This window comes from Protobothrops mucrosquamatus, unplaced genomic scaffold (assembly GCF_001527695.2).
Source record: "Protobothrops mucrosquamatus isolate PMUCROS unplaced genomic scaffold, P.Mucros_1.0 scaffold4059, whole genome shotgun sequence".
NCBI classification, from domain to species: Eukaryota; Metazoa; Chordata; class Lepidosauria; order Squamata; family Viperidae; genus Protobothrops; species Protobothrops mucrosquamatus.
In genome coordinates, this window is record NW_015389990.1 from 42520 (window position 1) to 56566 (window position 14047).

Below are 14047 nucleotides of genomic sequence, written 5' to 3' on the forward strand. Positions count from 1 at the left end.
GGCTGTTCTCCAAACTAGGTCACAGATAAACTATTGGGCCAATATATTTCCAGTATAGTCCAAATTAGCTTTAGAGCTGGATTGAAGATTGTGCAAAGCTATAGTACATGGGAACAAAGTGGCTGTCCACCTACATCCATGCAGCAACCACTGGAACTAACTTCTGAAGCAACCGTGTGAGATTCTGGAAACATGACTGCTTTAGCTGTTCAAAACAAGGAGCTTGGTAGGTGCTTTCACATGCTGTTGAGCACCCATTTCTAAGCATCTGTACTGCCCCACTAGATGTAGCTCTAAATGGCTCTTCATGTTTCACATACAGAGGGAAGGGCTCATAATGTTCAGGGAGTGGAGATTCAGCCCTTTTCTCATCAGCTGGAATCCTGAAAAAAAATCCTCTTCTGAAGCTCTTTGCACTGGAACAAAATATCTCAGATAGTATTATTGATATTTGTGGGGGAGGTGTTTATTCATTTGTTTAATAAACAGATATTTATTATCTCCCTTTTGTTTTTCTTTCCAGGTTTTCTGGCCAGCTCCTAAGGAGCAGGTGAAGCATTGCAGGCTGGCTGGGAAGAATCCTGAGGTAAATAAGGTTTTCGGGTCCACGCTGCAGTCTTTGGGCTGCATATGGTCCTCCAAACCCACTTTTGCAATCTGTGAAGAATTGCAGCACATTCAGTTGCAAAAGGCCAATTTCCTAATTATTCCTTAGGATTGGTGCGATAGGCATCTGTTCATCCTCCTTTGGAATCTGCCCAACAACATCTGCCTTGCCACACAGTTTAATCAGTGGCTTAAACAATGGAACTCAATTGGTTAAGGAATGTATTGAGTTTAGGCTCTGTGTAACTTCACTGGGGTCACTATTATGGCCTTCAGTGTAACATTAGTAAGATCCATCCTGTGCTTTTCAGCTGCATGGTGCAAATGAAGAATGCCGGGCAGCTAACACAAAGGGACTTCCCTGTGGTCATGGAAGATTTGATGGATTATCTGGGCAGCATCTGAAGTGCTGAAGTGCGAACAATTCAAATGGACATGCTGTAAACCAGTGTTTCTCAACCTTGGCAACTTTAAACTGTATGGATGCTGGCTGGGGAATTCTGGAAATTGAACTCCATACAGCTTAAAGTTGCCAAGGTTGGGAAACACTGCTGTAGACTAATTAGATATATTTAACGTTAAGCAAATACTCTTCCGCTTAAATAGCATTTGCCTTTTTTACCTTTGACTGCACTGTGAGTCTGCTCTAGGCAATGTCTCAATCCTCTGGCGCAGATCTGGGAAGTCAAAGGGATGCCAAACTAAAGGTGCATCCCATTTGCTGGCAGATGCTATTCTCTCAGCAAATAAACCTAATCAGATTATATCTGTTAGGTTCAGAATTGATGACGATCAGAGATATGGATTATTTTCTTCCATGGAAAGTGTGCTCAATCAAAGCAGAATTTGTTTAAGTATAATCTACCCATCTTTCTGTCTTTTCCAGACAGAATGTGCCAATTTCATTCGCTTTCTGCAGCGTTTCAACCACACTCATGTGTTTGCCTGTGGAACTGGCTCCTATCAACCTGTGTGTGCCTTCATTCAACTCAAAGGTGGAGCTAAGGTGAGTTTCTCCTACCAGGCTGGTACTATAAACAACTAATATGAAGCAAAAGCTTTTGGCAGTAAATTCTAAATATCCTACTATATAAGTACTATCCGTCCATCTATTTTCTCTCTTGCTCTCAACCTTGGGCATCATAGGCTATTGTTTGCAACTGTTATTTTAATCTTTGTACATCTATGTATGCATGTATGTATGTAAGTAAACCAGAGGTAAAATGTTACCCATTTTTCTAAGTACCATGCCCAGTTCTTTCCCTGAAAATTAGAAGAGCCGCCACCTGCTTGTCAAACTTGGCTCAGAAAATGACCTGAGCATCTGTCCGTGCCCTCTGTCCAGACCAGTGAAGAAACTCTGAACATTTACAGACAAAACCAGTCTTTCTTGGTAATCAATCTCTTCTGCAATGATTCTGCCCTCTCTCCTCTTCCTCCAGTGAATATAGCCCTGCAATCTTCTTGCTTGGGTTGGTTCCATAGATGTCCATCGGATTCCATTAGGGTTTTAAGGTTCATTTTTAGCATTAGTAAAATAAAAGTTTTTAAACTAATTTTTTTTCCTTTTTATTGTTGTAAGTCACCTAGAGCAGACATGTCAAACACAAGGCCCAGGGAAGTAGTTTCATGTGGTCCGCGAAGCCATCCTGGAAACAGTGAGGGAACGGCCCCCACTGCCTTGGCCCTGGCCCAGGCCAGCCGGGAGAAAATGTAAAATTTTGTGGTGGCCATCTTGGCACTTGTCCTGGTGGACCATGCCTTGGCACTTGCCCTGGTCCTACCCCCTTCTGCCAGAGACCCTCAGATCTGTCCCACTCCTGTCCAGGTCCCCACAGGCACCCTTGACGCGAATAATGTAGAACTGGCCACGCCCACCCAGTAGGCCACACCCACTCCATCCACACCCGCCCAGTAGGCCGCACCCACCCTGGTCACACCCACCCGGCCCCCCGAGGGCAACCACAATGCTGATGCGGCCCTCAGTGAAATTGAGTTTGACACCCCTGACCTAGAGTAACTCCATGGTGAGATAGGCTGCAAATAAATTTAACAAATAGATAAAGGAAAGGAAAAATAACGGATAGCATATATTTTTTAACACTCATATTCCTTAATCTGCTTCACTACATGACGGAACGTAATGAAACCCTGGTTTATTTTTTTTAAAAAACTGGGTAGAATAGGTAAGAACAGGTAAATGTTAGCGGTCACATTAACTCGCACTAGTGGAGTAGGGTGAAAAAAATCTCTACGTCAAATCCCATACTACTCATCTGGATGATTTATCATTCAATCTCCTAAAAATTAATCCTTTCTATGTTCAAAGAACAAGGGTGCTTCACTAAGAAAAATGGATGGTTGTGATTATGGGGTATCACCTTCCTGTCTCCTTTTCAGGAAGTCTAAAGGTCCCTCTTTTGAACTACTGAGCCTTTTCCTTTGATGGCCTCTAATTCCTTAATACTTTTCTTACTCTTTAAATCAAACTGAAGTGCTTTCTTGCCCTGCTGCAGGAACCAGGAATATTAGCTATGCAACTGATGACCCACTCCATAGAATCTGGGAGAGGCAAATGTCCGTATAGCCCACATGAGCATTTTGCAGGGTTGCTAATAGGTAAGAGCAACTGTGAACTGAAAGCTGCAACAGAAACCTAGACAATGTAGACATAGGAAGAGCCCACGCAGCATCTCTACATGTGTGTATATAGCCATGAAATAGCTTTCCCTAACTTGGTAATGTCTAGATATGTTGGATCGCCTCTCCTAAAACAGCATGATTATTGACTTTATTGATTGAGAAATACAGCACATGTGGTCCTACACATACAAGGATAATCAGATTGGGGCAGTTATTAAAGGTAGCTTGGACAATGTATATATATTTCAGGCATCCATTCAACAGAGATTTCTGTTGTATTTTTCCCATGATACTGCCTGCGTCTTATCTCAGGAAACACTTCATCTGTTGAAAGCCAGGAGAAAGGCACCAGCTGTATGCTAGCTCACTTTACATTCTTCATTCAAAATGTACAGAATAAAATTATGAGGGACGTCCTTTTGTGTGGTGTGCATGCAAGGCAGATATGCATATGCATATACAGGGGTACCTTGGTACTCAACTGCTTTGAAACTCATTGAATTTAGTACTCAACACATTTTGACGTGAAAAATTTGTCCCGGTACTCATTATTTGTTTGGTACTCAACGCACAAGATAGAACCTGTCGGTGTCGGATGCCTTGTGACTCACTACATTATTCCTTATGGGAAAACTTTGTTTGGTACTCACCATTTTTGGTACTTGCCGTGCCTCCAAAAACCAATTAACGATGAGTACTGAGGTACCACTGTACATAAAACATAGTATATTCACAAACGTACACCATACATCGAGCTAATGATTTACGAATGACACAGATAAATGCACATATATAAAAGAAAGTATACAGGAGAAAGAAGATGCCAGTGTTTTATCCATGGATTTCTCCTCCTGGGTTTCCTAGATGGGGAACTTTATTCAGGCACTTCCACTGACTTCATGGGAAGCAATGCTGCTTTCTTCCGAACCCATCTTGACCAGCCTGAGCAAAACTACATCAGGACGGAGCAGAACCAAGATGATTGGTTAAATGGTATGTAAGGGAGTTTACATTTTTAAGAAAACTCTAATTTTTAAAAAACTATTATTTAGTGAATATACATACCCCTAACTATTCTTACGGACTCCTGGCAGTTTTATCAATCAAAACTAATACTTGGAATTGCATCCAGAAATCTATTGCAATGTGCATGCTTTTAATAGAAGAAACAGGCTGTTTAGATCTGAATATCCTTTCTTGCAGAGCCGGTGTTTATTGAGGCCCATGCCATTCCTGATACTTACAGCCATGAGGATGATAAAGTGTACATCTTTTTCCGGGAAACTGCGGTGGAAGCTGGACAGTGGGAAAAAAGGCGTATCCATGCTCGGGTGGCCCGTGTCTGCAAGGTCAGCAATGAGCGCTTCTTGTGTAGCTTAGAAGGCACCTCTATTTAACTGAGGTGCTACCTGTATATTTCCTGGAAAGCAAGCTCTTTGTGAACAATGGCATTTATCCCCTAGCAAAAGGTATTTAGCACTATAGATTAAATTAAGCATCTATGTAGATTCTATGGTACACAGTACTGCTTCTGGAAGGCGGATGCCAGCCACTAGCAGACAATGTTAGGTCAGGGCTAAATATGACTATTTCCTGCACTGGATGCATTCAGTCTGAATTTTACTCCAGCTCTCTTGAAACACAGCTGGGCATTTTGCCAGAGCAGAGGTCTTTCATAATGCAGAATTAGTACTCTAATTCAAAATAGCTACATGTTGACAGGGTGTCGGAGATTGTTCAGACTTTCTGAAATCTAGAGTGCATAAGTCATGACATCACTCCAATGATGACTACCTTTAGAAGGCAGTTGAGTGTGACTGTCAATCAGGGAAAAGCTTTTTTGCATACAATTGCATGTCTGATGGTTTCCATGAAAGCCAAATGCCTACACGATCAAGCTCTTGATTCTTGTGGCTTCTTTCTTGCAAATACCTATGTTCAAGATACAAGTATCTGCCAAAAGTTCACGTCCTTTAAGGGAGTTAAGCCGAGGATGGATCCTATCCATATGGTGAATGCTACAGATTTAAAACACCTGGATAAAACATGCACTGGAAACAAGTTCAAATTCCTTTAATTTAACTCTGCATCATTTCTCTAGGAAAAACAGTGAAAGTACAGTAGCTCTAAGTATCTGCCTCTCTCTTAATGATTGCACAGCATTCACCACCTTGTGTTTTAAGAAAGACCCCTTGAATTGTAAACATGATGCAATGGATGCATTCAAAGCAATCACTTAGAGTACTGGAGAGCAGTTGTGGGTGGACATGAAAATTATGCTTGACCTATTCCTGCTTCTGTTTGGCAGAATGATATTGGTGGGAAGCATAGCCTTATCAATCGCTGGAGCACTTTTCTTAAAGCACGGCTGATTTGCTCTATACCAGGTCTCCAGGGCACCGAAACACATTTTGATCAACTAGGTAAGGTTGCTTGCCTATTAAGAGCTGCCATTTCTAGAATAGAATCTGTCATCATAAGGTTGTAAGGGAATCATTCAAAGCTCTTCCCTGAGTTGGGTGTGTCCTGCTGTATTCTAGAAGATGTCTTCCTCCTTCAAACCCGTAACATACAGAACCCTCTGGTTTATGGCCTCTTCACGGTTTCCAGGTAAGTGGAAAACATGTACAATGAATAAAGAAAAAGAATTGCTTGTGCCCATGGATCAGCAGGAATGAGGATAGTACTTATTATACCAATAGCAGTGATGGCGAACCTTTTAAAGACCGAGTGCCCAAAAACTGGCCCCGCCCCCGCTCCATCCCCTGCCCCGCTCCCGCTTTGCCCCCACCCCGCCTGCCCACAGGGCCACTCACCGCCTCCAGGGCCCGCCGATCGCCCAGCAGCGCCATGGCGGCCACACCCTCTGCCCACGCCCCGCAGCAACAACTGTGCGCAATGGGGCGTGAGGGCAGAGTCTTGTCTACGCTGTCTGGCTGCCATGTCCTTGGCTGCACTGATCCGCGTGGGCCACGCTCAGCGACTCTCCTCCAGGGGGCTGCTGGTGAGGAGGGGGTCATGGGGGGAGGCAAGGCTGGGGCAACAGTACGTGTGCCCAAGAGAAGGCTCCGAGTGGCGCCTCTGGCACCCGTGCCATAGGTTCACCACCACTGCCAATAGTATAAGGCTTCCTGCTTTAGCTGGGGGTTGGACTAGAAGACCTCCAAGGTCCCTTCTTCCAACTCTGTTATTCTGTTACTTCAGTTATAGAAGGCATGCACACTAATCCATCCGAAGGGCTTTGAGCTGATACACTGAAATAGGATTCTGCAGTAGGTCTTTCAAGTTCCTGCAGAAATTGTGCCTGTCGCCATATCCTACCTGGCAGGATGAAGCTAAGGAGTGGATTTCATGCAGTTTTCAACTGCTGGGAAGAACTAAAGCAGTGATCCCCATGTGTTGAATCTCAGCTCCCATAATCTTCAGCTTTAACCGAGTTAAGGAATGACCTAGAAGGAAATTGGTGAAGACAAAAGCCTCCTCTTAAAGATGAGAGAGCAGTGAGAATGCTTTTGAAATAAAATGGCTTTCTGAAGGTCATCTTCTCTAAGGCCACCTCAGGCCTTCATCTTCCAGTTTCACAACCTTTAAATATGTTAAAAAATATTATCTAAGGTAGAAATCCTTCAAAGACATGGTTTTGCAGAATTGTACAAAGAAATATCTCTTGGAGTGATTTATGTATCAATATTATCCATCTCCCTACACTATTCTTTTCTTTCACAGTGGCATTTTTAGTGGTTCTGCAGTGTGTGTTTATTCCCTGGCAGCCATTCGGGCTGCCTTCAATGGACCTTTTGCACACAAGGAAGGCTTCGATTATCAGTGGGCTGAATATAAAGGACGGATCCCTTACCCTCGTCCTGGAACAGTATGTACAGAAAACTTGCTTTAGTCACTTTTTCTCTAACTGTCATATAAAGACTGACTAGGCAAAACAGCTGCTGCTGTTCAGACTTAAAACTACTATGGGTTATTGTCTCTTCCCACCTGGGCAACAAGGGCTCTTCAAGCCCTCTTTTTCCCTGCATGATTCATTTCTGATATGGGTGCTGGATCCACTCATGGGTCCCACAAATGGTCGTGAAGCAGTTTGTCCCAGGCAGTGCCACCAATCTGTAAGTAGGGAGGCTTCAGAAAATGCAAAAGTGGTCACATCCTACAAAAACGATTGTGCCATAGGCTATCACAGATGACAATTTATGGAAAACTGCATGCCACAAAGGCAATTAGGCTGGACTCTAATATTAGTGGATTTAGCTACCGTAAATCACAAGACTATGTGTCATGGAGTTGACCATTAACCCTTTTGCACCAGTCCCTTTTCAATATCTGTTCTTCCTGCCAGTGTCCCAGTGAAACATATGACCCATTCCTGCAGTCAACCAAGGACTTCCCTGATGAAGTGATTAGCTTCATGCGTACTCATCATCTGATGTGGGACCCCATCTATCCACTCCACAGGAAGCCTGTTCTGATCAGAGTCAATGTGCCTTTCAACATCCGGCATCTGTTGGTGGACAGAGTGGAGACAGAGGCTGGACATGTTGATGTCCTCTTCCTTGGAACAGGTAGAGGAGTTCAAGCAAGGATGTTCTGATTTTACTGTAAGACACAGCTTGAAATGTGATTTGACTTATTCAACTCAAAAAGGAAAGTAAAGAAAGAACTAGACTGTAATGTTAAGTGTACAAGTCTCTCTGTTTAATCAGAGAGTAATGTAATCAGCAACACTATGGTTTTTCTAGGATTATTCACTTTCAACAGCAAATATTGCATGAGACGTTAAAAATAAAGGTGAGTAGAACCTGAGCCTTTGTGTTGAGATGCAGGGGCATTATCTAAATTGGGCAACAACTGGTTGATGATAATTTGAGGGAGGAGACTCATGATGGAAGCAGCTCCCCCCCTTTACATTTGTATTGTGGAGGGAAAATAACAACAACAATAATAATAATAATACTCATCATCATATTTGATTGTCTTGCCAGTATGAGCAATCAGTCAGGTGCTTAGACTGGATTTGGCATTTTTATCCACCTATGGAGTCCTTCCCAAAAGTTTGGGATAGACAGTTGTGGCTGTCTGATGGTGTTAAAGGTTGATGCAGGGCAACAATGGGGAATTGGAATAATAGGGAAACAACTTAATGAATACAAATGGGCTAGTCTTTCCAAAAAAATGGCAATTAAATGGTCTCCTTTATTTCAAATATATATACATATATATATATATAATAATAGAGGGAGATCTATTTGACAATCTAAAAATACTGATATGGAAGCCTAGTTGGCAAAGGAAGAAAGCCAGAACAAGGCTGAAGAAAATTGGGGTTTTGATTTATTAGAGGGGATTTCATATTGTTAATTAGAGGGTTAAAGGGAGAAATTGAGATAAGGGGAATTCTGGTCATTAGATTTAAAATATTTGGAAATTAGTTGAAAATAAGGATTTTATCTGTTTAATATTTAAAAATTAGACCTAAAAGAAAAAAATATTATTATGAATATATTTGATTTATTGATTAACCCAGGTAATATATATAATGGTTTTGATTTATTAAAGGGGATATTGTATTATTTAGATGATTTAATATGGCGGGAAATAGATAACTTTTAAGAAATAGAACAAGATTATATTCAAATAGATAAAATGTGTATTTTGGATATTAGATTCTGTTATGAATTGAGATAAGGGAAATCTTGGTTACCTAAAACCTGAAAATTATAAATATCAAAAGTTAAATTGGAATATTGATGGGAAACTAAAAATTGGGGAAAAATTAATAACAGGATATGGATTGTTTATGAGGATTGAAATGTAAAAAACAATTAAGATACATATAAGCTAAACATTTATTGATAAATGTAATAATGATGTTTTTACTGAGTTGATATAATAAGAACTGTATTAGTTTAAATACGAGACAGTAAATGTTAAGGGAAAAAGAGAGGAAACATTTGATGTAACTTGAGATTTGTGCTATAGATTTTGTTATCGAACTACTGATTAACCCAGCCGCCACATTGCTTTTTAAATAGTTAAATGTAAAATTGGAAAATTAATAAAATATTATTAAAAAAAGGTTGATGCAGGATATAAGCTGTTCCAAGTAATGCTGCCTTCTGTAATTGACTGAGGGTGATTTTATCAATGACAGTGGTGTTTAAGACACCATTATAAAGAGATGTGATGGTGCAGTGGTTAGAATACAGTATTGCAGGCTAACTCTGCCGACAGCCAGCAGTTTGATCCTGACTGGCTCAAGGTTGACTCAGCCTTCCATCCTTCTGAGGTCGGAAAAATGAGTTCCCCAGATTGTTGGGGAAAATATGCTGACTCTGTAAACCACTTAGAGAGGGCTGTAAAACATTCTAAAGCAATATATAAGTCTAAATGCTACAGTGTTATTGCTATCAAGTGGTGCTCCGGAAGTTTGAGATTGCACACACCTATTTTTGTTTGTACTATGTTTGCTTGCTTTTTGTTTTTGCCACAGTCATTCTACTTCTATTTTTGGGTCTTTGTATTTTGTGATTTTCTCCAGTTCTTTCTCTTTTGTTCTCCTGGCTCCAGGTACTGCCAGCTCCACTAATTAAAAAATTAAAATTAAAAAAGTTGCCTGATTTTTATTTTATTATTTTATTTCATTTCATTTTTTTGCTCTGGAATCATCTTCTCCCCACTCCTTTTTCTTGTAGGAGTTGTAGAAGGATTCCACTCTGCCATCATTGTTTCAGAGAAGCAATGCAGTTCTGCTGTGATTGCTGCTTTTCCTTCTCCTTTACTGACAAGCTTACCACTTATCACATCTATCTTGGCCCAGGGTAGCAGTTGGGATTGTTTATATACTTCAGTACTATTTAATCGTTTCAGAGGCCTGGTTACAATTCCCTTGTTAAATAATTGGAATTAAATGGTACCCTTTTGAGCCAGACTATTGAAGTATTTACAGAGCCTCTAAAACAGGGGTCCTCAACCTTGGCAACTTTAAGACTTGTGGACTTCAACTCCCAGAATTCCTCAGCCAGCAAAGCTGGCTGAGGGATTCTGGGAGTTGAAGTCCACAAGTCTTAAAGTTGCCAAGGTTGAGAACCCCTGCTCTAAAACAATAAATTAGTGGTAAGCAATTGATAGCTGCCACTTTAAAATATATTAAAAAACATAAAACAGTGTTGCAATAATAGAATTTCCTTTTCAACCCAAAAAAATATGAAAGCATCAATTCATTGCATTACGCCTAACAAAATGGTGTTAGGAATACTTCCCAAAAAACATAAAATACAGCAAAGAAAATTGCATAATGATTTTGCTGGATGAGGATTTATTTCTCAGAAAAGCTATGATAGGACTAGAAAAATATATGGAACGGGTAACAAAATGGCCCTCATTCTGAAATACATTCATTGTCTCATGGTCCCTGTATGAATTACGTAACATAAGAAGGTGTATTGCATGAAATTAATGATGTTGCTATTTTTTTTATTGGAAATATTCTGGAAAACAACCCATCACATAATTCAAATGCTTTGATCAATGAAAATATGTTCAGTTTGCCCCTAAATTGTCCTAAAATTAGCTTTTTTTATAAATCTCATGCAAAGATGATGCATGTTAGGAAAGGACTTAGTTATCCCTGGGATAACTAAACACATAATCCACAAGGAGTGGCCTCATCCTTCACACTTGCATAGCTAGAGAGAGCTATCTGAGAGAAGGCATCCTCAGAAATCAGGATAACTCCAGTACCTTGGTGGATAAGATTATCCATAGATGCAGTCCTGCAGCCACAATCTTTTGAGCTTCTTCAGTGTGTTAGGTGATCCTGAAACAATGAAGAAGAATGTGGAAAATAGATCCGTTTTGGCCCATTTCTTTTTAACTCTTCCAGAAATGGATTTGCTCTCATATTGACTCTTCTGCCTGGTAATAATTCCATGCAGCCACAGGGGTACTCCCACCCAAAGTCCTCTTCACATACTTTTCTGTTTGGCTTCTCACAGATGAGGGCAAAGTACTTAAGGTGGGCATCTCCAACCGAGAAGGCCGAGGCTCTCAGGAGATCAGCTTGGAAGAGATCCAGGTTTCAAAGGTAATCAGAATACCTCTGTTACTCTTAAAACCTTTGTGGGCTGGAGTTGTCTAGTATGGTTCAATTTCCTGTGATCCGGTACATTGATTTGTGCTATTAATTTAATCCATGAGCCAGAAGTCAAAGTAATTATTTGTTAAGGCAAGATCTAAAGAAGTCAAGCATGACGTTGATGAGAACAATCAAGTATTATGTCTACATATACAGAGAGTGAAAATGAAAATCATGAATCCAGCTAATCTTTCCTGTAATATGGCCTATCACTTATCTGTCTTTATTATTCCTCTCTTTATGAAGGAATAATAAATGAAAATTAGACTATATCTAATTTTCATTCTCTTAAGAGTTTGGAGGAACTAAATAATATCTGATTTGTTAGCTGGACTCAGGATATCTGGGGTGAAGTTTTTTTCTTGACTATTGCTAACGAGGATCAGTTTCCCTGTAGAGACTGCTTTTTGTTTGCCACTTTTCTACATCTCTTTAATGTCATCTGCTGCTCCACCCAAATCTAGTAGCCCTGCATGCACAGATATTGTGGACATTGTTGCAGTGCTGGCCAAGAGCGTGAAAGCAACATCAGATCAGGAAATGATGTCGCTTGATTAATGGCCCAGGTTGTCCCAGTCTATCACAGAAGATTTTCAGGAACAGAAAATTTTAATTTATAGCCCTGCAAAAATCCAGACGACCACTAGATGGCAGCAGAGAAGTCTAGAGAAAACCTTAACGCTTTCTACCCTCTGGTTGTCGTCATAATTGTGAAGCACGTATGTGGCATGCCTAAGCTCAGGCACCAGTCTAAAGTTTGTGTGGAACCCGGGGATGCGGGCATCCAATTCAAAATGGAATTTAGAGTATCATTGCAAAATGCTGCTGTTTTCTGTTTCTTGCAGGTGCCATCAGCTATCCTAGACATGCAATTTTCCCTAAAGCGGGTAAGGCAGCATTTGTTATACTAATTGTAAGCTCTCCCAAAGACGCTTTTCCACGAGGCAACGGGACTTTCCTTGTTTTTCTTTGAGGACGTTTCGCTTCCAAGCTGAAGAAGCTTCTTGGATGAGAAGCGAAACGTCTTCAAAGAAAAACAAGAAAGTCCAGTTGCCTCATGGAAAAGCGTCTTTGGGATAACTATGACCTGGATGACTGAGAATCTCCATAGACACTAAGCTGTTTTCTTCAAGGCAAAGGGGGACAGCTGAACCCCAAAGGCATCTTCCCATACCCCAAACCTTTAGAGCAGTGGTTCTCAACCTTTTTAATGCCGCGACCCCAACCGGTCGTAAGTCGAGGACTAAACCGGTCGTAAGTCGAGGACTACTCAACCGGTTGTAAGTTGAGGACTTTCCCTGCCCGGGAGCGCTGCGCATGTGTTCCACCCCCTGCGCCGGCCGAGGCGTAGCTAGCAAGCGGCAGAGACGGAGCAGGCCGACCACCAGCTGGCCCAGCTCAAGGGAGGTAAGGCACCCGCCGGAAAAGGGGGAAAAAATGGCGGACAGCCTTGCTTGGAGACCCCCGTGAAATGGTCGATCGACCCCAAATGGGGTCCCGACCCACAGGTTGAGAACCACTGCTTTAGAGCAACCTCCCAGAGTCCTGCCAGAGGGTTTTAAGTAACAATTTTTAACTTGTCAGAAAGAGAAATGATTACATGCATGAACAGAGTAATCAATGTAACTATCTGCATAAGACATATACTAAATATCACTTTTAACTCCATTAAATGAAGTATCGTGTGGGGGGGTGTTGTCCAGTCCCTAAAATTACTTTGGACAGTCTTGCCCCTTTGACTCATTACTCAAAGGCCAATATTAAAAGATCCTTAATATTAAATATTAACATTTAAATAAATCCTTTTCATATTTCCTATTAACTTAGGAAAAGCATCTTCTCTATCGCCTTTTCCTGCCCCCCTCCCCCCAATATTTTTGCCCCAGAGTTTCGGGGGAGGGGAGGCTGCAGCCTCCAGGGTGTTACAATAAGTTGCATGGCCGTATTTCTGCCCTGTCCCTTTGAGCAGCAGGAACTTCTCGTGAGCACTGCGAAAGGGCTGGTGCAGCTCTCCATGTATCGCTGTGAACTCTACGGCAAGACGTGTGCCGACTGCTGCCTTGCTAGAGATCCGTACTGCACCTGGGATGGCAAGTCCTGCAGGGCCGTTCTGCTCACTAAGAAAAGGTGAGAGGTTTCCCCCCCTTCGCCCCTCCTGCTTTGCAAAGGGGGCCTTTCCCCCCTTTATAACTGGGCCACTTTCTTGCAGCCAAGAATTGCATTTTTAATTTTGGGGGTATCCAAGGACCACAGATGTGATATCACTTTGTTGGGGTAGGCAAGGGCAAATTTCCAGATTTGTAAACATGGGGTTTTTTTTTGGGGGGGGGTAGTTTTCAGAAGCAAATGGATACTTTTAAGTTAGGCCATTCTGCTCTTAATCACTTTGCACCATCACCGTACGTGGGAAGATTCAGCCCAGCTTTGGGGTTGTTCAGAGGCTTTCAGGGATATGCAGGTTTTCGCGGGTGTTTGTATGTAGGTCTTTAGTTATTCGGGTTTTCTCCCACGTAGAATTAAAAGTACCTTGGCGACGTTTCGACGAAGTCACATTCGTCATCTTCAGGCTGGTGTCTTCAGCTTCGTGCTCCTAAGAGTGGTGTGTGATCGCAGCTGTTTCTTCCTTTTAACTGCCAGTGGGGTTGGAGCTGATTG

General features: G+C 41.6%; 1 protein-coding gene across 1 annotated transcript in view; it reads left to right on the forward strand.

Moving 5' to 3' along the window:
- Positions 1 to 14047, forward strand: part of LOC107298533 (semaphorin-3D-like) — a gene marked incomplete at its 3' end in the record, with an annotated part of 23182 nt that overhangs the window by 5899 nt on the left and 3236 nt on the right. The window contains exons 3-14 of the mRNA XM_029286558.1: positions 524 to 586; positions 1493 to 1612; positions 3123 to 3225; positions 4114 to 4242; positions 4453 to 4598; positions 5558 to 5672; positions 5790 to 5859; positions 6976 to 7120; positions 7598 to 7820; positions 11253 to 11341; positions 12238 to 12279; positions 13362 to 13519. Coding sequence (XP_029142391.1) covers positions 524 to 586; positions 1493 to 1612; positions 3123 to 3225; positions 4114 to 4242; positions 4453 to 4598; positions 5558 to 5672; positions 5790 to 5859; positions 6976 to 7120; positions 7598 to 7820; positions 11253 to 11341; positions 12238 to 12279; positions 13362 to 13519 — 1403 coding nt within the window. The remainder of the gene's footprint in view (positions 1 to 523; positions 587 to 1492; positions 1613 to 3122; positions 3226 to 4113; positions 4243 to 4452; positions 4599 to 5557; positions 5673 to 5789; positions 5860 to 6975; positions 7121 to 7597; positions 7821 to 11252; positions 11342 to 12237; positions 12280 to 13361; positions 13520 to 14047) is intronic.